Source organism: Eucyclogobius newberryi, unplaced genomic scaffold (genome assembly GCF_026437365.1).
Source record: "Eucyclogobius newberryi isolate DKJ021-1_F unplaced genomic scaffold, fEucNew1.0.hap1 SCAF_366, whole genome shotgun sequence".
Taxonomy (NCBI): domain Eukaryota; kingdom Metazoa; phylum Chordata; class Actinopteri; order Gobiiformes; family Gobiidae; genus Eucyclogobius; species Eucyclogobius newberryi.
In genome coordinates this window covers 35,534-61,298 of record NW_027316019.1, presented here as the reverse complement: position 1 = coordinate 61,298, position 25,765 = coordinate 35,534, and the positions used below count along the sequence as shown (strand labels likewise).

At 51.9% G+C, this 25,765-nt stretch overlaps 1 protein-coding gene across 1 annotated transcript; it reads right to left on the bottom strand.

The window, feature by feature from the left end:
• Positions 1–261: 261 nt before the first annotated feature.
• On the bottom strand, positions 262–25,615 carry timm50 (translocase of inner mitochondrial membrane 50 homolog (S. cerevisiae)). Its single transcript, XM_072462021.1, has 11 exons — positions 25,396–25,615; positions 24,108–24,249; positions 23,358–23,389; positions 17,502–17,523; positions 12,600–12,658; positions 11,233–11,352; positions 7,210–7,314; positions 6,976–7,074; positions 3,083–3,239; positions 2,132–2,238; positions 262–555 (listed from the first exon to the last, which is right to left on the bottom strand). Exons 1-11 carry the CDS (start codon positions 25,579–25,581, stop codon positions 457–459), a joined length of 1,128 nt encoding a protein of 375 aa, XP_072318122.1. The 5' UTR covers positions 25,582–25,615; the 3' UTR covers positions 262–456.
• Positions 25,616–25,765: the final 150 nt, after the last annotated feature.

Here is a 25,765-nt window from a genome sequence, read left to right as displayed (position 1 = left end):
AGCGTCTGAAGTCGTTAGCGTGACCTTTATCACACGAGCGTCTGAAGTCGTTAGCGTGACCTTTATCACACGAGCGTCTGAAGTCGTTAGCGTGACCTTTATCACACGAGCGTCTGAAGTCGTTTGCGTGACCTTTATTACACGGACACATAGAACATTCACACACACTTTTCCTAAAGTCTTTGAACGTGACGCGGCGTTTTCACAGTTTTTCAGTCCAAACGCGGCTCACGCCTTCGTTTCATTATTTCAGTACAAAACATCCAATGAGCAGCTCCGGTGTGACCATTGGGGGCGGGTCTTATCGTACAGTGACCTCGGCTCTGAAGGCTCCCCATTGGTCCATTGAGCAGTCTGTCTATCATCTGTGGATTGGCTCTTTTCAGTGATTGGCTGGTGCTGCTGCTCCGCCCGGATACCGCTTCCTGATTGGTGGAGGAGTCGAAAGTGGGCGGATCACTGTGGTTTTGAACGCCAAAAACGAGACGTGATGGAGCCGAGCGAAAGGCCCTGTTTTTTCTGCTGCGAGAGTTCAGAAAGACGCTGCTCCTCCTCCTGAAACGGACAGATGAACACGCGGTTAGAACTGTGACAAAGGGTCATCCAGAACATGATCTAAAACTGGGACAAAGGGTCATCCAGAACATGATCTAAAACTGTGATAAAGGGTCATCCAAAACATGATCTAAAACTGTGACAAAGGGTCATCCAGAACATGATCTAAAACTGTGATAAAGGGTCATCCAGAACATGATCTAAAACTGTGATAAAGGGTCATCCAAAACATGATCTAAAACTGTGACAAAGGGTCATCCAGAACATGATCTAAAACTGTGATAAAGGGTCATCCAGAACATGATCTAAAACTGTGATAAAGGGTCATCCAGAACATGATCTAAAACTGGGACAAAGGGTCATCCAGAACATGATCTAAAACTGACAAAGGGTCATCCAAAACATGATCTAAAACTGGGACAAAGGGTCATCCAGAACATGATTTAAAACTGTGACAAAGGGTCATCCTGAACATGATCTAAAACTGTGACAAAGGGTCATCCTGAACATGATCTAAAACTGGGACAAAGGGTCATCCAGAACATGATCTAAAACTGGGACAAAGGGTCATCCAAAACATGATCTAAAACTGGGACAAAGGGTCATCCAGAACATGATCTAAAACTGACAAAGGGTCATCCAGAACATGATCTAAAACTGTGATAAAGGGTCATCCAGAACATGATCTAAAACTGTGACAAAGGGTCATCCAGAACATGATCTAAAACTGTGATAAAGGGTCATCCAAAACATGATCTAAAACTGGGACAAAGGGTCATCCTGAACATGATCTTAAACTGTGATAAAGGGTCGTCCAAAACATGATCTTAAACTGGGACAAAGGGTCATCCTGAACATGATCTTAAACTGTGATAAAGGGTCATCCAAAACATGATCTTAAACTGTGATAAAGGGTCATCCTGAACATGATCTTAAACTGTGATAAAGGGTCATCCAAAACATGATCTTAAACTGTGATAAAGGGTCATCCAAAACATGATCTAAAACTGTGACAAAGGGTCATCCAGAACATGATCTTAAACTGTGACAAAGGGTCATCCAGAACATGATCTAAAACTGTGACAAAGGGTCATCCTGAACATGATCTAAAACTGTGATAAAGGGTCATCCTGAACATGATCTAAAACTGTGACAAAGGGTCATCCAGAACATGATCTAAAACTGTGACAAAGGGTCATCCAGAACATGATCTAAAACTGTGACAAAGGGTCATCCAGAACATGATCTAAAACTGTGACAAAGGGTCATCCAGAACATGATCTAAAACTGTGACAAAGGGTCATCCAGAACATGATCTAAAACTGTGACAAAGGGTCATCCAGAACATGATCTAAAACTGTGACAAAGGGTCATCCAGAACATAATCTAAAACTGTGACAAAGGGTCAGATGAACCCGTCCCAGATGAACCGCTCCTCCTCCAAAGAGGAGGAGTCTCACATCATTATGACGGTCGGTTCATATTCACGTCTCTCCTTGTCCTTGTGAAATCAGACGAGGTGTCAAAGGCTCGTATCCAAGGGAAACGGCAGAAATGTTCATGATGTGGTTCAAACCTGAGCGAGTTGAGCTTGTCTTCGTTTGAACGCCTCGATGGGATCGTCCTCCAGAGCGTAGTTCTCCAGCACCGACCGCACGTCGTCCACGCCACTCACAGCGATGGCTGAAAACAAAGCGTTAGACCCACTTTAGTCCCGCTTTAGACCCGCTTTAGTCCCGCTTTAGTCCCGCTTTAGACCCGCTTTAGACCCGCTTTAGACCCGCTTTAGACCCGCTTTAGACCCGCTTTAGTCCCGCTTTAGACCCGCTTTAGACCCGCTTTAGTCCCGCTTTAGTCCCGCTTTAGTCCCGCTTTAGTCCCGCTTTAGACCCGCTTTAGTCCCGCTTTAGACCCGCTTTAGACCCGCTTTAGACCCGCTTTAGACCCGCTTTAGTCCCGCTTTAGACCCGCTTTAGACCCGCTTTAGTCCCGCTTTAGACCCGCTTTAGACCCGCTTTAGTCCCGCTTTAGTCCCGCTTTAGACCCGCTTTAGACCCGCTTTAGACCCGCTTTAGTCCCGCTTTAGACCCGCTTTAGACCCGCTTTAGTCCCGCTTTAGACCCGCTTTAGTCCCGCTTTAGTCCCGCTTTAGTCCCGCTTTAGTCCCGCTTTAGACCCGCTTTAGACCCGCTTTAGTCCCGCTTTAGTCCCGCTTTAGTCCCGCTTTAGTCCCGCTTTAGACCCGCTTTAGTCCCGCTTTAGACCCGCTTTAGTCCCGCTTTAGTCCCGCTTTAGTCCCGCTTTAGTCCCGCTTTAGTCCCGCTTTAGTCCCGCTTTAGTCCCGCTTTAGACCCGCTTTAGACCCGCTTTAGACCCGCTTTAGTCCCGCTTTAGACCCGCTTTAGTCCCGCTTTAGTCCCGCTTTAGACCCGCTTTAGTCCCGCTTTAGTCCCGCTTTAGTCCCGCTTTAGACCCGCTTTAGACCCGCTTTAGACCCGCTTTAGTCCCGCTTTAGACCCAGTCTTACCCTTGAGAAAGTTGGCGAGGTCGTAAAGTGTGCGGTCGTCCGAGTTGCCGTCCCATTTCCTCAGAGCGAGGCCGTTAAACGGCTGCAGACTGAAGGCCTCACGTTTACAGTCCACCACCACCACTTTACTGGTGTCTCTGTTCAGACACGACACGTCCTGAACACACAACACACCTTTAACTCAACACGTCCTGAACACACAACACACCTTTAACTCAACACGTCCTGAACACACAACACACCTTTAACTCAACACGTCCTGAACACACAACACACGTCCTGAACACACAACACACGTCCTGAACACACAACACACGTCCTGAACACACAACACACCTTTAACTCAACACGTCCTGAACACACAACACACCTTTAACTCAACACGTCCTGAACACACAACACACCTTTAACTCAACACGTCCTGAACACACAACACACCTTTAACTCAACACGTCCTGAACACACAACACACGTCCTGAACACACAACACACGTCCTGAACACACAACACACGTCCTGAACACACAACACACCTTTAACTCAACACGTCCTGAACACACAACACACCTTTAACTCAACACGTCCTGAACACACAACACACCTTTAACTCAACACGTCCTGAACACACAACACACCTTTAACTCAACACGTCCTGAACACACAACACACCTTTAACTCAACACGTCCTGAACACACAACACACCTTTAACTCAACACGTCCTGAACACACAACACACGTCCTGAACACACAACACACGTCCTGAACACACAACACACGTCCTGAACACACAACACACCTTTAACTCAACACGTCCTGAACACACAACACACCTTTAACTCAACACGTCCTGAACACACAACACACCTTTAACTCAACACGTCCTGAACACACAACACACCTTTAACTCAACACGTCCTGAACACACAACACACGTCCTGAACACACAACACACGTCCTGAACACACAACACACGTCCTGAACACACAACACACCTTTAACTCAACACGTCCTGAACACACAACACACCTTTAACTCAACACGTCCTGAACACACAACACACCTTTAACTCAACACGTCCTGAACACACAACACACCTTTAACTCAACACGTCCTGAACACACAACACACCTTTAACTCAACACGTCCTGAACACACAACACACCTTTAACTCAACACGTCCTGAACACACAACACACCTTTAACTCAACACGTCCTGAACACACAACACACCTTTAACTCAACACGTCCTGAACACACAACACACGTCCTGAACACACAACACACGTCCTGAACACACAACACACGTCCTGAACACACAACACACCTTTAACTCAACACGTCCTGAACACACAACACACCTTTAACTCAACACGTCCTGAACACACAACACACCTTTAACTCAACACGTCCTGAACACACAACACACCTTTAACTCAACACGTCCTGAACACACAACACACCTTTAACTCAACACGTCCTGAACACACAACACACGTCCTGAACACACAACACACGTCCTGAACACACAACACACGTCCTGAACACACAACACACGTCCTGAACACACAACACACGTCCTGAACACACAACACACGTCCTGAACACACAACACACGTCCTGAACACACAACACACGTCCTGAACACACAACACACGTCCTGAACACACAACACACGTCCTGAACACACAACACACGTCCTGAACACACAACACACGTCCTGAACACACAACACACGTCCTGAACACACAACACACGTCCTGAACACACAACACACGTCCTGAACACACAACACACGTCCTGAACACACAACACACGTCCTGAACACACAACACACGTCCTGAACACACAACACACGTCCTGAACACACAACACACGTCCTGAACACACAACACACGTCCTGAACACACAACACACGTCCTGAACACACAACACACGTCCTGAACACACAACACACGTCCTGAACACACAACACACGTCCTGAACACACACAACAGGACCTCCCCCGGACCTCCTCAGTCTTTGGGCGTGGCCCGCATTTGGACCGGATCAGACGTCTTAAGTTTCCTCCACAGAGCAAAGACAACAGCGGGATTAACCTGTTTCAAAAGTGTGCGGCCGAAACTCTGCTGTGTCTGGTTTAGCCCCTGACGTTAACTAGCTTTCCCTGCGTCGACGTTAGCTAGCTTTGGCTGCGTCGACGTTAGCTAGCTTTGGCTAGCTTTGGCAGCGTCGACGTTAGCTAGCTTTGGCAGCGTCGACGTTAGCTAGTTTGGCTAGCTTTGGCTGCGTCGACGTTAGCTAGCTTTGGCTAGCTTTGGCTGCGTCGACGTTAGCTAGCTTTGGCTGCGTCGACGTTGGCTAGCTTTCGCTGCGTCGACGTTGGCTAGCTTTGGCTGCGTCGACGTTGGCTAGCTTTGGCTGCGTCGACGTTAGCTAGCTTTGGCTGCGCCGACGTTAGCTAGCTTTGGCTGCGCCGACGTTAGCTAGCTTTGGCTGCGCCGACGTTAGCTAGCTTTGGCTGCTTCGACGTTAGCTAGCTTTGGCTGCGTCGACGTTAGCTAGCTTTGGCTGCGTCAACGTTAGCTAGCTTTGGCTAGCTTTGGCTGCGTCGACGTTGGCTAGCTTTGGCTAGCTTTGGCTGCGTCGACGTTAGCTAGCTTTGGCTGCGTCAACGTTAGCTAGATTTGGCTGCGTCAACGTTAGCTAGCTTTGGCTGCGTCAACGTTAGCTAGCTTTGGCTGCGTCAACATTAGCTAGCTTTGGTTGCGTCAACATTAGCTAGCTTTGGCTGCGTCGACATTAGGTAGCTTTGGCTGAGTCGACGTTAGCTAGCTTTGGCTGCGTCGATGTTAGCTAGCTTTGGCTGCATCAACGTTAGCTAGCTTTGGCTGCGTCGATGTTAGCTAGCGTTCCCTGCGTAGACGTTGGCTAGCTTTCCCTGCGTCGACGTTGGCTAGCTTTCCCTGCATCGACGTTGGCTAGCTTTCCCTGCATCGACGTTGGCTAGCTTTCCCTGCGTCGACGTTAGCTAGCTTTCCCTGCGTCGATGTTAGCTAGCTTTCCCTGCGTCGACGTTAGCTAGCTTTCCCTGCGTCGACGTTAGCTAGCTTTCCCTGCGTCGACGTTAGCTAGCTTTCCCTGCGTCGATGTTAGCTAGCTTTCCCTGCGTCGATGTTAGCTAGCTTTCCCTGCGTAGACGTTAGCTAGCTTTCCCTGCGTCGACGTTAGCTAGCTTTCCCTGTGTCGATGTTAGCTAGCTTTCCCTGCGTCGACGTTAGCTAGCTTTCCCTGCGTCGACGTTAGCTAGCTTTCCCTGCGTCGATGTTAGCTAGCTTTCCCTGTGTAGACGTTAGCTAGCTTTCCCTGTGTAGACGTTAGCCAGCTTTGGTACAGAGCGCTGTGGAACTCTTTCTGAACATATGTCCCGTCTGGTCTGGGCGCGTGTCTGGGAAGTAGGTTAAGACCCTCCTCCGCTTTCTCTCAAATACACAATAAGTGTGCAGCGGTGATTGACAGCAGAGAGAAGGGGGGAGGGCAGGCCTTAATAAGGAGGGTGGCCAATCAATGAAGCAGAAGGCAGGCTCAGCAGGGAGCCCACACGTCATTTCGGGTCAGAAACACTTTATTAAGATGTATTAAAAAGAGGATTCAATGTTTTTGCTACTTTTGTTAACTCTTAAGCCAGTCCTGGTTAAGACCTGGTTTAGACCTGGTTTAGACCTGGTGTGAATCCTTAAGTGGTAAAACAAAATTTACCCTAACACAAATTTCAAGTTTACATCTCACCCAAATTAATCTTTTTCCACTTAATTTCTTTCACATTTGAATTAGATCAACTTCAAATGAATGATTTGCTTCTTAAATAAGACATGATTAAAGCTCCTCTCTGGTACCTTCACGTGGTGTCCTTCCATGTAGCGCGTGGCGTCCCTGAAAAGGCGGTACATGACGAAACCTTGAGGATCGATGCTGTCAATCAAAGGATACGCCGTCTGAAGGGGAAAAACGGTTCTTTGAAATCTAAATCTCTTTCAGGTTGAATGAGCAAAGAACAGCAAAGGTCTGACCATAAGACTGGACATCAGACGCACTGGGCTCTCACGTGGTCAGATAGTGTCTTTACTCACCATCCCGGTCTCTGCAGTGAAAATGACGATCTCGTAAAGCGGCGCGAGCTGCTGGAACAGGTACTCGATGCCAGGACGCTTCTTAAACCTCCAGCCCGTCGCCAGCTGAGGAGACAAGACGCTGGAGTGAGACGAGACGCTGGAGTGAGACAAGACGCAGGAGTGAGACGAGACGCAGGAGTGAGACAAGACGCAGGAGTGAGACAAGACGCAGGAGTGAGACGAGACGCTGGAGTGAGACGAGACGCAGGAGTGAGACGAGACGCAGGAGTGAGACAAGACGCAGGAGTGAGACGAGACGCTGGAGTGAGACGAGACGCAGGAGTGAGACGAGACGCAGGAGTGAGACGAGACGCTGGAGTGAGACAAGACGCAGGAGTGAGACAAGACGCAGGAGTGAGACGAGACGCAGGAGTGAGACGAGACGCTGGAGTGAGACAAGACGCAGGAGTGAGACAAGACGCAGGAGTGAGACGAGACGCAGGAGTGAGACGAGACGCTGGAGTGAGACGAGACGCAGGAGTGAGACGAGACGCAGGAGTGAGACGAGACGCTGGAGTGAGAAGAGACGCAGGAGTGAGACGAGACGCAGGAGTGAGACGAGACGCAGGAGTGAGACGAGACGCAGGAGTGAGACGAGACGCTGGAGTGAGACGAGACGCAGGAGTGAGACGAGACGCAGGAGTGAGACGAGACGCTGGAGTGAGACAAGACGCTGGAGTGAGACGAGACGCAGGAGTGAGACAAGACGCAGGAGTGAGACGAGACGCAGGAGTGAGACGAGACGCAGGAGTGAGACGAGACGCAGGAGTGAGACGAGACGCTGGAGTGAGACAAGACGCAGGAGTGAGACGAGACGCAGGAGTGAGACGAGACGCTGGAGTGAGACGAGACGCTGGAGTGAGACGAGACGCAGGAGTGAGACGAGACGCAGGAGTGAGACGAGACGCAGGAGTGAGACGAGACGCAGGAGTGAGACGAGACGCAGGAGTGAGACGAGACGCAGGAGTGAGACGAGACGCAGGAGTGAGACGAGACGCTGGAGTGAGACGAGACGCAGGAGTGAGACGAGACGCAGGAGTGAGACGAGACGCAGGAGTGAGACGAGACGCAGGAGTGAGACGAGACGCAGGAGTGAGACGAGACGCTGGAGTGAGACGAGACGCAGGAGTGAGACGAGACGCTGGAGTGAGACGAGACGCAGGAGTGAGACGAGACGCAGGAGTGAGACGAGACGCAGGAGTGAGACGAGACGCAGGAGTGAGACGAGACGCAGGAGTGAGACGAGACGCAGGAGTGAGAAGAGACGCTGGAGTGAGACAAGACGCAGGAGTGAGACGAGACGCAGGAGTGAGACGCAGGAGTGAGACGAGACGCAGGAGTGAGACGAGACGCAGGAGTGAGACGAGACGCAGGAGTGAGACAAGACGCAGGAGTGAGACGAGACGCTGGAGTGAGACGAGACGCAGGAGTAAGACGAGACGCAGGAGTGAGACGAGACGCAGGAGTGAGACGAGACGCTGGAGTGAGACGAGACGCAGGAGTGAGACGAGACGCAGGAGTGAGACGAGACGCTGGAGTGAGACAAGACGCAGGAGTGAGACAAGACGCAGGAGTGAGACAAGACGCAGGAGTGAGACGAGACGCAGGAGTGAGACAAGACGCAGGAGTGAGACGAGACGCTGGAGTGAGACGAGACGCAGGAGTGAGACGAGACGCAGGAGTGAGACAAGACGCAGGAGTGAGACGAGACGCTGGAGTGAGACGAGACGCAGGAGTGAGACGAGACGCAGGAGTGAGACGAGACGCTGGAGTGAGACGAGACGCTGGAGTGAGACGAGACGCAGGAGTGAGACAAGACGCAGGAGTGAGACGAGACGCAGGAGTGAGACGAGACGCAGGAGTGAGACGAGACGCAGGAGTGAGACGAGACGCAGGAGTGAGACGAGACGCTGGAGTGAGACAAGACGCAGGAGTGAGACGAGACGCAGGAGTGAGACGAGACGCTGGAGTGAGACGAGACGCTGGAGTGAGACGAGACGCAGGAGTGAGACGAGACGCAGGAGTGAGACGAGACGCAGGAGTGAGACGAGACGCAGGAGTGAGACGAGACGCAGGAGTGAGACGAGACGCAGGAGTGAGACGAGACGCAGGAGTGAGACGAGACGCTGGAGTGAGACGAGACGCAGGAGTGAGACGAGACGCAGGAGTGAGACGAGACGCAGGAGTGAGACGAGACGCAGGAGTGAGACGAGACGCAGGAGTGAGACGAGACGCTGGAGTGAGACGAGACGCAGGAGTGAGACGAGACGCTGGAGTGAGACGAGACGCAGGAGTGAGACGAGACGCAGGAGTGAGACGAGACGCAGGAGTGAGACGAGACGCAGGAGTGAGACGAGACGCAGGAGTGAGACGAGACGCAGGAGTGAGACGAGACGCAGGAGTGAGAAGAGACGCTGGAGTGAGACAAGACGCAGGAGTGAGACGAGACGCAGGAGTGAGACGCAGGAGTGAGACGAGACGCAGGAGTGAGACGAGACGCAGGAGTGAGACGAGACGCAGGAGTGAGACGAGACGCAGGAGTGAGACGAGACGCTGGAGTGAGACGAGACGCTGGAGTGAGACGAGACGCAGGAGTGAGACGAGACGCAGGAGTGAGACGAGACGCAGGAGTGAGACGCAGGAGTGAGACGAGACGCAGGAGTGAGACAAGACGCAGGAGTGAGACGCAGGAGTGAGACGCGACGCAGGAGTGAGACAAGACGCTGGAGTGAGACAAGACGCAGGAGTGAGACGAGACGCAGGAGTGAGACGAGACGCAGGAGTGAGACGAGACGCAGGAGTAAGACGAGACGCAGGAGTGAGACGAGACGCTGGAGTGAGACAAGACGCAGGAGTGAGACGAGACGCAGGAGTGAGACGAGACGCAGGAGTGAGACGAGACGCAGGAGTGAGACGAGACGCAGGAGTGAGACGAGACGCTGGAGTGAGACGAGACGCTGGAGTGAGACGAGACGCAGGAGTGAGACGAGACGCTGGAGTGAGACGAGACGCTGGAGTGAGACGAGACGCTGGAGTGAGACGAGACGCAGGAGTGAGACGAGACGCAGGAGTGAGACGAGACGCTGGAGTGAGACGAGACGCTGGAGTGAGAAGAGACGCTGGAGTGAGACGAGACGCAGGAGTGAGACGAGACGCAGGACTGAGACGAGACGCAGGAGTGAGACGAGACGCTGGAGTGAGACGAGACGCTGGAGTGAGACGAGACGCAGGAGTGAGACGAGACGCTGGAGTGAGACGAGACGCTGGAGTGAGACGAGACGCTGGAGTGAGACGAGACGCAGGAGTGAGACGAGACGCAGGAGTGAGACGAGACGCAGGAGTGAGACGAGACGCTGGAGTGAGACGAGACGCAGGAGTGAGACAAGGCGCTGGAGTGAGACGAGACGCTGGAGTGAGACGAGACGCTGGAGTGAGACGAGACGCAGGAGTGAGACGAGACGCAGGAGTGAGACGAGACGCAGGAGTGAGACAAGGCGCTGGAGTGAGACGAGACGCTGGAGTGAGACGAGACGCTGGAGTGAGACGAGACGCAGGAGTGAGACGAGACGCAGGAGTGAGACGAGACGCTGGAGTGAGACGAGACGCTGGAGTGAGACGAGACGCTGGAGTGAGACGAGACGCAGGAGTGAGACGAGACGCAGGAGTGAGACGAGACGCTGGAGTGAGACGAGACGCTGGAGTGAGACGAGACGCTGGAGTGAGACACGCTTCAGTCATGGATTTGTGGAGCTGTTTGAAGTTTGTCGTGAGAGAAAAGTGTAAACACTGTTTATTACAAATGAGTGAAAGTCGGTGCCTCGGCTTCAAGTCGATTCAAACAAAAAGATCGAGTCCAGAGAAATGTCTGGACGCAGAAGTGGAACTGACCACACACTTCATATAAGCCAGAAACGAGGCACAGACCCACTGGGCACCAGGGGGATTAACGCGCGCGTTGGGTAAAGAGTGACCGCTCCGTACCGACCACTCCGGGTGCAGCAGGACGTCGGTGATCTCCAGCACTAACGTGTACGGCGGCTGATAGTACGGCTCCTTCAGAGTGTCCGGCAGGAGCTTCGGGCTCGTCGGCTCAATGATCATCTGAAACCACAAATGCACCGGGGTCAAACCCATGGACACACTCTGGTGGGACACACTCTGGTGGGACACACTCTGGGGGGACACACTCTGGGGGGACACACTCTGGTGGGACACACTCTGGTGGGACACACTCTGGGGGGACACACTCTGGGGGGACACACTCTGGTGGGACACACTCGGGGGGGACACACTCGGGGGGGACACACTCTGGGACGCTGTTTGAAGGCCGGACCACTTTAGACCTCTTAAACCGGCCGGTTCACTTAAAGACACTTTGGGCCGTGCCACTCCACTCCAAAGTGAACCAGTGGAAACATGGCTTCAGACAGTAACTAACCCGTCTGTATTTGGACAGTAACTGACCCGTCTGTATTTGGACAGTAACTGACCCGTCTGTATTTGGACAGTAACTGACCCGTCTGTATTTGGACAGTAACTGACCCGTCTGTATTTGGACAGTAACTGACCCGTCTGTATTTGGACAGTAACTGACCCGTCTGTATTTGGACAGTAACTGACCCGTCTGTATTTGGACAGTAACTGACCCGTCTGTATTTGGACAGTAACTGACCCGTCTGTATTTGGACAGTAACTGACCCGTCTGTATTTGGACAGTAACTGACCCGTCTGTATTTGGACAGTAACTGACCCGTCTGTATTTGGACAGTAACTGACCCGTCTGTATTTGGACAGTAACTGACCCGTCTGTATTTGGACAGTAACTGACCCGTCTGTATTTGGACAGTAACTGACCCGTCTGTATTTGGACAGTAACTGACCCGTCAGTATTTGGACAGTAACTGACCCGTCAGTATTTGGACAGTAACTGACCCGTCTGTATTTGGACAGTAACTGACCCGTCTGTATTTGGACAGTAACTGACCCGTCTGTATTTGGACAGTAACTGACCCGTCTGTATTTGGACAGTAACTGACCCGTCTGTATTTGGACAGTAACTGACCCGTCTGTATTTGGACAGTAACTGACCCGTCTGTATTTGGACAGTAACTGACCCGTCTGTATTTGGACAGTAACTGACCCGTCTGTATTTGGACAGTAACTGACCCGTCTGTATTTGGACAGTAACTGACCCGTCTGTATTTGGACAGTAACTGACCCGTCTGTATTTGGACAGTAACTGACCTGTCTGTATTTGGACAGTAACTGACCTGTCTGTATTTGGACAGTAACTGACCTGTCTGTATTTGGACAGTAACTGACCCGTCTGTATTTGGACAGTAACTGACCTGTCTGTAGTCCTTGAAGTATTTCACCGTCCTCTTCAGCTGTTGGACGACCGGCGGCTCTGAAGCAAAAAGACAGAAACTCGTCACGTTTATCGTCGTCACAGCTTCAAGTCTGTTCTGATCATCTGTGTTCACCAAGTCCAGGGTTTGAAGTGGGTTCTGAATTTTGTCCTTCGCCCCGCACCGTACCGCCCCTGCACCGCCCCTGCACCGCGCCTCGCCACCCCGGGCACGGGCCACCCCGGGCACGCGAGGCGCCCAATCTCACTATCCCTATATGTAACCTGTGACCCCAAAAGCTGACCCAAGCGTGGCCCTTTCCCTGGTGAAGCCGACGCGGCGTCCAGCACCAGACGAATGAGGAGGAATCTGGACTCAGTAAAACAGCTGTCGGCGCCTAAAGCCTCAGGATAATAGGGACTTCATTTCCCAGGGGGCCGAGGGCTCATTACAGAAAACAGCCGGGACAATAGCGACAGAGCAGAGCGCGTGCCGCTCTATCCCGGGCCATTTCTGAACACACGCCGCGCTCCCCCGGGACTCCGCCCCCCAGAGTGCAGCGCGGGCAAGCAGGAAGCGCCGCCATCTGCCACCGTCATGTGACCAGAGAAGGAACGCCACGAGCGAAAGAAGCACCATGAAACGGGCTAATCGCTAATTAAAGAGCAACAGTTTGACGTTCCTGAAGAACATCGGGACAAAGGCCTCCAAAAAGGTGATTTGTGAACTCATCAAATACTGAAAGAATTCCTAACTCATTGAGAGTTGAACAATAGTTGATAAGAACTAATTGATTCAATGAAATCATCAGTTTAAATCGATTACCAAAAGAGTCGTTAGTTTGAGCAAATGTATTTACTTTGTTTATATTCTGTACGTTTGTGGATTCAGATTCAATTATGAAATATTTTATACAAACTGACAAAACTCATATTCTGAATCTTGTGGTGCATCAGGAGGACGAGGAGCTAAAAACAAACAAATGAATAATCTAAAGATCTGGGCCCCTCCCTCTCACTGGGCGGTCCCTCGGGACTCAATCCCCCAGAGTTCATTGCAGCGTGTGGAACCAGGAAGCCTCGCCATCTGCTGCCATCCGACGCTGAAGACGCAAAGTCCCAAACACGAACGGCAAAATGCACCCAATTCACTAAACAGGGTCTAAACCGGGTCTAAACCGGGTCTAAACCTGGTCTAAACCTGGACTAAACCGGGTCTAAACCTGGACTAAACCGGGTCTAAACCGGGTCTAAACCTGGACTAAACCTGGACTAAACCGGGTCTAAACCTGGACTAAACCGGGTCTAAACCGGGTCTAAACCTGGACTAAACCTGGACTAAACCGGGTCTAAACCTGGACTAAACCGGGTGTAAACAGGGTCTAAACCGGGTCTAAACCGGGTCTAAACCTGGTCTAAACCTGGTTTAAACCGGGTCTAAACCTGGACTAAACCGGGTCTAAACCGGGTCTAAACCTGGACTAAACCGGGTCTAAACCTGGACTAAACCGGGTGTAAACAGGGTCTAAACCGGGTCTAAACCGGGTCTAAACCTGGTCTAAACCTGGACTAAACCTGGACTAAACCCGGACTAAACCTGGACTAAACCTGGACTAAACCTGGACTAAACCTGGACTAAACCTGGACTAAACCTGGACTAAACCTGGACTAAACCTGGACTAAACCTGGACTAAACCTGGACTAAACCAGGTCTAAACCGGGTCTAAACCTGGACTAAACCAGGACTAAACCAGGACTAAACCAGGTCTAAACCGGACGTAGGTCTTGCGAAGTGCTGTTAAGGCCGTAGTTATTTGATTACTTGGTTTACGGATTTTTAAATGAAATATATTGAACACGCTAAATATAATTTCAAAAGATTTTTTCTTCCAGGTTTACCCAAAACGGACCACAGGAGGATTTAGCGATCCGATAGATTTAGCGTGTAACAGTAGATTTAGCGTGTAACAGTAGATTTAGCGTGATTTACACTCAGAACTCACACTTCTAGGCGTTCAGTCTAAGTCACGGCAAAATACGCTGGAGAAAATGTGGTAAACGGGTTTAAAATGTGTTTGTGATATAAAGGCGGAGGAAACGGGCGCGCGCGCTCTCGCCACCGCGCAGGGGCGGAGCTGCTCCGTCACGCTTCACGCGCTCTCATCTTTTGACTAAATACCGCTTTTTATATTTCATTTAAGGCTGTTTTGTGTTGTTGGTGGTGCTTTCTAAAAAAAATTTGGGATAATAATTAATTGTATTTATATTGTCCATCCATCCATTTTCTGCCGCTTTATCCGGGGCGGGGTCGCGGGGGCAGCAGTCTGAGCAGGGACTCCCAGACTTCCTTCTCCCCAGACACTTCTTCTAACTCCTCCGGGGGGATCCCGAGGTGTTCCCAGGCCAGCCGAGAGACATAGTCTCTCCAGCGTGTCGTGTTGAACTGTCCTCCATAGTGGACGCGTTGAACTGTCCTCCATAGTGGACGCATTGAACTGTCCTCCATAGTGGACGCGTTGAACTGTCCTCCATAGTGGGCTGAGCTGGCCAGTCCCAGGGAAGCTGCCCAATCTGATGGAACTTCTTACTCTTGAGTCGTTCATCAAGACATTCAAAGATTGTTGACAACATCGAGCATTAGATGCAGTTCCATCGGTGGCAGCAAGTCAAGCACAGAGAGGATCACACAGAGAGGATCACACAGAGAGGATCACACAGAGAGGATCACACAGAGAGGATCACACAGAGAGGATCACACAGAGAGGATCACACAGAGAGGATCACACAGAGAGGATCACACAGAGAGGATCACACAGAGAGGATCACACAGAGAGGATCACACAGAGAGGATCACACAGAGAGGATCACACAGAGAGGATCACACAGAGAGGATCACACAGAGAGGATCACACAGAGAGGATCACACAGAGAGGATCACACAGAGAGGATCACACAGAGAGGATCACACAGAGAGGATCACACAGAGAGGATCACACAGAGAGGATCACACAGAGAGGATCACACAGAGAGGATCACACAGAGAGGATCACACAGAGAGGATCACACAGAGAGGATCACACAGAGAGGATCACACAGAGGCATCTGCTCACAGCCCTAAAAATGAGCTGAACTTATCTTATTCTTGCCCCTGTGATTGGCTGCTGCAGCTTCACACATGCCTCAAGCTCTGATGGAGCCAAGAGGTCGCAGTCTGCACTATCAAGCAGAAGGTCTCACACCAGGGGCCCTGCACACCAGGGGCCCTGCACACCAGGGGCCCTGCACACCAGGGGCCCTGCACACCAGGGGCCCTGCACACCAGGGGCCCTGCACACCAGGGGCAATGAGAAATGAGACAGAGTCTGAGATTTGGGCCAAAACAATGGTCCATTCCACCTTCAAGAACAGAAGTCCACCTCTCTTTATGGAACATTCTGAAAAGTATATATTGAACGTAACTCAAATAAAAAGGTTGGTAATTTAACAATTGAATGTGGACAAACGTGACGACTGGATCAATAGTGTCGTTGTCCTGAAGAGCTCCCAGAGGATCTGGACCTTTACCGGGCAATGAGCTCGGCGACGTGTGGCTAGCTAACGCTCGGCTAACACTCGGCTAACGCTAAGCCAAAATATAAAAACAACAAATGGAAATTTAAAGTAAAACCGCTTGTTTTACTTAAATTCTTTTCCTTTGTTTATCACTGCAGTTTGTCGTCTTGTCAACTGGAAAGTTTGGGCTGCTCCATTTTCAAAACTATATTTAAAAAGACACATTTCTGTGATACACTTAATAAGAACATTGTAAACATTTCAACACCGAAACATGAACGTCTGAACAGGACCGTAAAAGTCTAAACTACAAACATAGTACTTTTACTTTGAAACTTCCCCTGTCAAAGTAAAACCACGTTGAGGTTCTCTCCACCTGTTAAAGGCACAAAGTGAACATTTAGCTGTAACTTGTGCATTTCTGCCCTCTGTAGCGGTGGGGGCTGGGCGTGGGCGGGGGCTGGGCGTGGGCGGGGGCTGGGCGGGGAGGCGCGTTCGTAGACACGCCGCTTAAGGTCCCGCGGATCAATACTCGGCCCCTGTGGGCGGCTGAGCGGCGAAGCCCACAGACGGACCGTGTCGGAGTCATGGATTTATGGATTTATGGACGGATTGACGGACGGGCAGCAGGCCGGGCGGCGATCGGGCCAGGCAGAGGGACGAGGGACGGCGGCGATCGGGCCGGGCGGAGGGACGGCGGCGATCGGGCCGGGGGACGGCGGCGATCGGGCCGGGCGGAGGGACGGCGGCGATCGGGCCGGGGGACGGCGGCGATCGGGCCGGGCGGAGGGACGGCGGCGATCGGGCCGGGCGGAGGGACGGCGGCGATCGGGCCGGGCGGAGGGATATTGACGAAAGTATTATCCGTATCAGCGCTCCATCTGAACCCGCTTAAAGGAAAGGTGTGATGGACTCGGGGCGGCAGCTGTCCCACTGGAGGAATCTCACTCCGCGATCGGCGAGGGACACTTCCTGTACAGCACTTTGAATACCGTATTTTCTGGACTATAAGTCGCACCCTTTGTCATGGTTTTGGCCGGGGTGCGATTTATACTTATACTCCAGTGCGACTTGTACATGTTTTTTTCTTTGCATTTTTTTGGCTGGTGCGACTTATACTCCGGAAACTACGGTAACTGTGTGTGCAACAAGTGCTCTACGAATAAACTTGGCTCACTTTGCGGCCCACAATATCAGAACATCACAGTAGCACATCGACGCGGCTCATTCCAGTCGCAGAACGAGGCCGTGGCACGCGCTCCCGAGTGTGGGCGGAGTCAACTTTTGCGGCGCCTTTTGGAGCTTAAGAGCGTCCAAAAGGTCAAACTGTAGAACAAGAAAGAGCACTCACCCGAATCGAACTCGTCTGCGATCTGGAAGAGAAGAACATGCCGAGTCAGTGGGAATGTAAAGAGTAATGTCAGTTTATCCAGTTTATCCAACAATATGACTTTATTTAAGGACATTGGACGAACCAGATGTAGCAGAATATGCTAATTTTCAACACCTGTCCATTTAGCCTAACACATGCATGTGATTGGATGGTGGGAGGAGCCGGAGTACCTGGAGAGATCATGTGATGTTGGTCTGGTCCAGGAATCGAACCAATGATCTCATTCTTGGGAGGCAAGAGCGCTAACCGCCTTTGCCACCGTGCACCCCTAACGCTCTAGTCACAGAAAAGAAATGAAACTAAAAAGACAAAGTATTGATCGTTTCATTATCAAATCTAGATCAAAAGCACAAATATTGAAGTGTGTTTTTGCTCCTGCAGCAATCAGGCTGTGGTGTGGAGCTCCCCCTGGTGGCCTCGTGCAGAAGCACACTCAGCACTGTACACTGACACTTCAACAGAAGTGAGGTGTTCCTGGAGCAGAAGTGAGGTGTCCTCTCTTCGGGTCCTCCCTCCTGGTCCTCCCTCCTGGTCCTCTCTCGGGTCCTCCCTCGGGTCCTCCCTCGGGTCCTCCCTCCTGGTCCTCCCTCGGGTCCTCTCTCCTGGTCCTCTCTCGGGTCCTCCCTCGGGTCCTCCCTCCTGGTCCTCTCTCGGGTCCTCCCTCCTGGTCCTCTCTCGGGTCCTTCCTCCTGGTCCTCTCTCGGGTCCTCCCTCCTGGTCCTCCCTCCTGGTCCTCCCTCCGGGTCCTCCCTCGGGTCCTCCCTCGGGTCCTCCCTCGGGTCCTCTCTCCTGGTCCTCTCTCGGGTCCTCCCTTGGGTCCTCCCTCCTGGTCCTCCCTCGGGTCCTCCCTCGGGTCCTCTCTCGGGTCCTCCCCTCCTGGTCCTCCCTCGGGTCCTCCCTCCTGGTCGTCCCTCCTGGTCCTCCCTCGGGTCCTCTCTCCTGGTCCTCTCTCGGGTCCTCCCTCGGGTCCTCCCTCCTGGTCCTCTCTCCTGGTCCTCTCTCGGGTCCTCCCTCGGGTCCTCCCTCGGGTCCTCTCTCCTGGTCCTCCCTCGGGTCCTCTCTCCTGGTCCTCTCTCGGGTCCTCTCTCCTGGTCCTCTCTCGGGTCCTCCCTCCTGGTCCTCCCTCCTGGTCCTCTCTCGGGTCCTCTCTCCTGGTCCTCTCTCGGGTCCTCCCTCCTGGTCCTCCCTCCTGGTCCTCTCTCGGGTCCTCCCTCGGGTCCTCCCTCGGGTCCTCCCTCCTGGTCCTCCCTCCTGGTCCTCCCTCCTGGTCCTCCCTCGGGTCCTCTCTCCTGGTCCTCTCTCGGGTCCTCCCTCCTGGTCCTCCCTCGGGTCCTCTCTCCTGGTCCTCTCTCCTGGTCCTCTCTCCTGGTCCTCTCTCGGGTCCTCCCTCGGGTCCTCCCTCCTGGTCCTCCCTCGGGTCCTCCCTCGGGTCCTCCCTCGGGTCCTCCCTCCTGGTCCTCCCTCCTGGTCCTCCCTCCTGGTCCTCTCTCGGGTCCTCTCTCGGGTCCTCTCTCGGGTCCTCCCTCGGGTCCTCCCTCGGGTCCTCCCTCCTGGTCCTCCCTCCTGGTCCTCCCTCGGGTCCTCTCTCCTGGTCCTCTCTCGGGTCCTCCCTCCTGGTCCTCTCTCGGGTCCTCCCTCCTGGTCCTCTCTCGGGTCCTCCCTCGGGTCCTCCCTCGGGTCCTCCCTCCTGGTCCTCTCTCGGGTCCTCCCTCCTGGTCCTCCCTCCTGGTCCTCCCTCCTGGTCCTCCCTCCTGGTCCTCCCTCCTGGTCCTCCCTCCTGGTCCTCCCTCCTGGTCCTCCCTCCTGGTCCTCCCTCCTGGTCCTCCCTCCTGGTCCTCCCTCCTGGTCCTCCCTCGGGTCCTCTCTCGGGTCCTCCCTCCTGGTCCTCCCTCCTGGTCCTCCCTCCTGGTCCTCTCTCGGGTCCTCTCTCGGGTCCTCTCTCGGGTCCTCTCTCGGGTCCTCCCTCCTGGTCCTCCCTCCTGGTCCTCCCTCCTGGTCCTCTCTCGGGTCCTCCCTCCTGGTCCTCCCTCCTGGTCCTCCCTCCTGGTCCTCCCTCCTGGTCCTCCCTCCTGGTCCTCCCTCGGGTCCTCCCTCCTGGTCCTCCCTCCTGGTCCTCCCTCCTGGTCCTCCCTCGGGTCCTCCCTCGGGTCCTCCCTCGGGTCCTCTCTCCTGGTCCTCTCTCAGTCCGGGTCTTGGTTCTCGGGGCCGTTGGGGCCGTTAGCGCTGTTAGCGTCGTTAGCTGGTCTTTCATGTGGAGTGTGCAGTCTCCTTCAGAGGTGAAGATTTGAGCGGGAAACGGAGCTGGAGCGAGGACTGGAGGGAACACTTCTGCAGCATTTGGTGACAGGGCAGAATGTTCACTACTCACTGACCCTGGAGACATTTGTCCTCTGCAGCTACACATCAACTTATTATGTTCTGTTGTTATTCATGTTATTGTATCAGTTTGACAGTTCAGATTTGAGTTTGTTTGATCCAGAACTTTCAACTGTTCAAAACTGTTTTTGGTTTAACTTGAGGCTAATTGACAATCCACAGATCAATCCACATTTATGCCACGTTCAAACGCCCGAAAGGCTCTAAAGGAGGCTCTAAAGGGCTCTAAAGGCCTCGAAAGGCTCTAAAGGCCTCTAAAGGCCTCTAAAGGCCTCTAAAGGGCTCTAAAGGAGGCTCTAAAGGAGGCTCTAAAGGCCTCCAAAGGCTCTAAAGACCTCTAAAGGAGGCTCTAAAGGCCTCCAAAGGCTCTAAAGGGCTCTAAAGGGCTCTAAAGGAGGCTCTAAAGGCCTCCAAAGGCTCTAAAGACCTCTAAAGACCTCTAAAGGAGGCTCTAAAGGCCTCCAAAGGCTCTAAAGACCTCTAAAGGGCTCTAAAGGCCTCCAAAGGCTCTAAAGGCCTCTAAAGGGCTCTAGAGTGCTCTAAAGGCCTCTAAAGGCTATAAAAGGCCTCTAAAGGCTCTAAAGGCCTCTATAGGCCTCTAAAGGCTCTAAAGGTATTCAAACAATGTCAGACAACTCCACAAACAGTGATAAAAGTGACACTTCAGGTTTGAAAGAGCAGGAGCAGAACCCGAGGTGTGAAGGGCTGAGAGGTGAGAGAAGTGTGCTGCTTCCTCTCCCGCGCCGGCCACAGGTCACACCAGCCTGCCGAGTGTGTCCCGACATGCTAACGCTGCAAACAGGAGCTAACAAGAGCTAACAGGGACATGCTAAGTGGAAGTGTGCCTCAGTCAAAATGTGCTAAAAAAGACACGTGTCAAAGTTTGGCTTCAGAAGCAAAAAGCAGTGAAAGGGTTAAATAGAGACTCAAACACATTCAAGGTTCTTTAATCTTTTCAGATGTAAATAAACCTGCTCTAAATCTGGACTAAGCAACAACAACAACTATAGCCACTGCCGCAAGAGGAGGGGGCGCGTTCCTTTTATTACACCTGGAGCTGAAACTGTGACGCTGTCGCGTCTTCTTCCCTTTGCTTTACATGTGAAGGTTCGCAGCTCCGCCCCCCAAAGTCTGTGACTCTTAGAACATTTTCATGGTCGACTCCTGAAGAGGAGTCTCACCAAATTTCAGGTTAATCGTGCAAACGCCCGAGGAGTTTGTAAAAGTATAAAGTGTAAACATGTTCACATTTCAGAGATCTGGCAATTTCCCCATTGGAATAACAAATATGACATGGGTGTTTCTGGCTTTTGACTGGAATGCCAAAACATAATTTTGAGCAAAATTTGACACATTTTGGGAGAACTAAATTTTGTGGTCCCCATTCAAAAAGCAATTTCATTTTAAATTCTTGGCAAAATGTGCGGCTTTGCAGCACAGAGACCATGACTCTTAGAGCGGCCCCGAGGGAGACAAAGATGCCTCTGTCATTTCTCGTAGGGAGTGGTACAAGCTGCAAACGTAGAGGATTTCACTGCTGCATATTTAGTCTGTAAAGACGTAACAAATATGACATGGGTCTCATTGGCTTTTTTGATCGGGATGCCAAAATTGAATTTTGCGTCAAATTTCATAAAATTTCGCAAACTTAACATTTTAACCTTTATATAAAATTTAATGTCACTCTGTAGGAGGCGCTGTCGCGCCAAATTAATTTATTTCACTTCAAGTAGGTTTAGGGCAAAAGAGTAACAACTGATTCTAATTTGACGCAATTCAGACTTTATCTGCGCAAACGGCAGCAAATTTAAAATTTGGGACATTTTTGAAATTGTAGCCGTGACAGGATCATTTGAATATTTTTTGATGTCCCACTCCTCAGCACCATTTTCACAAAATTTCAGCTTTTTAGGGCCAACGCCCTGAGGGGGAGGAGTTTGTAAAAGTACGACATTTTGGAAAAACTCCTGAGTCATGTTTGGCAAATTTTTATCCAATATGTCGTACTTTTACAAACTCCGTTGCGTTGCCGTATAAATATTTTTTACTTCTCTTGTCACCATCTACTACCTCTGCACCAAATATCATAATTCTACAATCAGATTTTCTTTGCCATTTCCTATCTCTCAATGCATTTTTTGGGACATTTGGGGGCGCTGACGCGCACATTTGTTAAATGATAGAAAAGGAGATTTGCAGATTGGACATGTGCAAAACTGGGTGAAAAACAGGGGGATGGTCCCGAGAAGAAGAAAGAAAACAATGTTTACCATTTTTCAAATATCATAAACTATACATGTGGGTCCCTGGTCACTGACGGGTACTTTCGTTAATTTTGAGTGGGCTCCGCCCACTTTGTGTTTTTGGCCCTCTAAAAAGTATTAATGTTACATTTAGCATGTTTATATGAACGGAACATGCAAGAGATGAAATGTATTTGTGAGCGCTTTACATTGGGATGCAATGTAAAGCGCTCGTTTAGTCAAATCAAATCAAATCAATTTATTTTTGTAAGGCCCAAAATCACAACAACAGTTGCCTCTGAGGGCCACAGGGAGAAATGAATCAACAATGTCTGTGGTGGCGATGGACGATGTCCCAGGGTCCTCTGTCCTTAGACTCTCCTTCTCGGTCAGGAAAAACTACAAAAAAAACCTCTTTGGGAAAAAAGCGTAGAAACCTGGAGGAGTTCCAGTGAAGGAGAGATCCCACTCTCACAGACGGACAGACGGACACAAGGAGAGGTGCGCACTTCTGCACGGGCTTTGCCCGTTAACAATGATAATGTTCCATTTTCCTACTACTAATGAGTCTGCACGTGAGGAGGAGTGAGTTAGTGAGTGTTTGGAAGTGGGCGAGCGCTCGATTGCGTGGGCACTACGTGCGCACCGCGCTTCGCACGCCCTTACGGAACTAATATGCCTCTCGCCGGCTTGTGGCGCTTGGGCCTAACAAGGACAACAACAACAAAAACAAGTACAAAGTGAAACGTAAATGTCAGAAAAGAGTGAAAAGCCGTGGTATTGTATAATAAGTGTTAATATGTTAATAAGTGACGTTAATATGGAATGATAAGTGTTTACGTGAATGTTCAGCAGAACAGAGGAACCACAGAGACCATGATCCATACTGACAAGTGTATTATTGATGAAAAACAGATAGTTCATGTAAAAATGCCACTCTTTGTTGTAAAAAGGTCGTTTCGAGGTTTTAGAGTCTGTTTAGTCCAGATTACAATCGAGGCTTTAAAAATACAAGTCGAACGGAGTGAATGAAATGGCTGCAGCCCTACATTTGACCACTAGGAGGCAGTATGTGGTGTTTGCAGAAACTCGACCATATGTAAAAGGATAAAACAGAAAACAAGAGTAATGAGCGCTTCCCAAAGATGCAGCAGATGTGTGGTAACCGGGGGCAACACGTGTCACATGTACGTACCGGGTTTCCCTGTTCATCCACAGAGTTGTTCCCTGGAAGACAAAAGACAAATAGAGCTCATCATTTTGAAACGATATCAAAGCATAATTAACCTGAACTATTCTACTTCTGTAAACATGTGTCAAAGTGCAGCGGGCGCCGCTCTGCAGCGGGCGCCTTATGACGTCGCCCTCTGAACTTTAGAACTACAGCATTTTCTACAGGCTCCTCCCACTACGGGGGAGTGGCATGTGCACGGGGGAGTGGCATGTGCACGGGGGAGTGGCATGAGCACGGGGGAGTGGCATGTGCACGGGGGAGTGGCATGTGCACGGGGGAGTGGCATGTGCACGGGGGAGTGGCATGTCCACGGGGGAGTGGCATGTGCACGGGGGAGTGGCATGTGCACGGGGGAGTGGCATGTGCACGGGGGAGTGGCATGTGCACGGGGGAGTGGCATGTCCACGGGGGAGTGGCATGTGCACGGGGGAGTGGCATGTGCACGGGGGAGTGGCATGAGCACGGGGGAGTGGCATGTGCACAGGGGAGTGGCATGTGCACGGGGGAGTGGCATGTGCACGGGGGAGTGGCATGTGCACGGGGGAGTGGCATGTGCACGGGGGAGTGGCATGTGCACGGGGGAGTGGCATGTGCACGGGGGAGTGGCATGTGTACTTCCACCTGAGTTCTCAAATCGCCGAAAAATTGTCCATTGCGCCTTTAAACATCAGCGGACACGTTTGAAGACATTGCTGCTGGACTGACACTGACCGAAGACGTAGACCATTCCCACGGCGCCGCCGGCGCCCATCAGCCCGGCCAAACGGAGGACCATCTTTTTGGCGTAAGCCGTGTTCTCCTTCTTCTCATCCTTCTGCTCCTGCTCGCCGTCTCCCCCTGGTGGCGGCTGGCCCTGGACAGAGACATTTACCGGTCATTTCATACTTTGCCCGTCTCCATGGAAACACAGTATGAAATAGATGACAAAAGTGTGACCAATATTTGGTCTTTTGTGTGAATAGAAGTTTCAGCTTGTTCAGTGTAGAAACTAAAAACAGCTGTTCAATAAATGCAAAGTAAAAAGGGCGGAGTCACTCGCAATCAAATGACAAATTGTGTTATTTCATTTGACTTAAAACGTGACCAGCAGAGGGCGCCACAGACAACTGCACTGGAGGATTCTGAAGCACTGGACCTTCTACAGCAGCATCTGAACCACCACCAAGAAACATTTAGGCTGAACAAATCATTCTAATCATATTCTGAGCTTCAACCAAAGGCTCTGGTCAAAGCTGACCACCAGCTGACCACCAGCTGACCACCAGCTGACCGGTCCAAACATGAAGAAACAAACCACTATTAATTTGAACAGGACTAAAGTAAAGTAAACCGGGTCTGGACTGAACAAACGCACTTGAAGGTTATGTTGTTGTTGTTGTTGTTTTATGGCGGTTGGCATCCAAGTGTTGCATTACCGCCAGACTATTTACTCAATTCCAGGGTCATTCCAGACGTTCAGGTCACGTGAGCTCCGCTGAGCCAATCCAAGAGCACGCTTGAGGACGTACGTCAGTGCGCACGGAAATGTCAAATAAAGCTCGTTTTACTCAGAAACACTCTACAAAGGTCACAAAGGAGATCAGGGTGAAAGGGGAACGTGTTCTGCAACTAAACAAGAGGCAGCGGCACGTGTGGGGGACGTACACGTGCCGTCAACGTGACTCTATCCGTCTCACACTCGTACGTTACACTTGCCCTCGCGCTGCATGGACGTGTACCCGGGTAACGCCGCTCGTACCCGGGTAACGCCGCTCGTACCCGGGTACCGGGTAACGCGGCTCGTACCCGGGTAACGCCGCTCGTACCCGGGTAACGCGGCTCGTACCCGGGTAACGCCGCTCGTACCCGGGTAACGCGGCTCGTACCCGGGTAACGCCGCTCGTACCCGGGTACCGGGTAACGCCGCTCGTACCCGGGTACCGGGTAACGCCGCTCGTACCCGGGTAACGCCGCTCGTACCCGGGTAACGCCGCTCGTACCCGGGTAACGCGGCTCGTACCTGGCTCTGCTGCTGGAGTCTCTCCTGGAGGATCGCCTGGGCCAGTCCCCCCGTGGCCCCGTCTCCGCCCGACACCGGCTTCTCCGTGGCCAGTGTCCGGATCCCGTCCATCGTGGCCCCGCTCCGGAGCCGCAGGAAGCCGCGGCTCGCTCGCACACACATGGGGAGGACGCACGACGCCGCCATGTTGGATGCTGCTGGAGTCACTGCCGGCGTGTGACGCAACGGCAAAGGACAAACGCGTGCCATTGGTCCACGTGAGTCTGAGTGACGGGGACGACAGCCAATCAGGCGAACGAACGAAGAAGAAGAAGAAGAAGAAGAAGAAGAAGAAGAAGAAGAAGAAGAAGAAGAAGAAGAAGAAGAAGAA

Coding starts and splice junctions, on each gene's coding strand:
- timm50 (XM_072462021.1), bottom strand. CDS start 25,581: ATGGCGGCGTCGTGCGTCCTCCCCATGTGTGTGCGAGCGAGCCGCGGC. Junction 7,315..11,232: donor TGCTGCACCCGGAGTGGTCG/GTACGGAGCGGT, acceptor TTGTCTCCTCAG/CTGGCGACGGGCTGGAGGTT. Junction 3,240..6,975: donor TGGAAGGACACCACGTGAAG/GTACCAGAGAGG, acceptor TTGTGTGTTCAG/GACGTGTCGTGTCTGAACAG.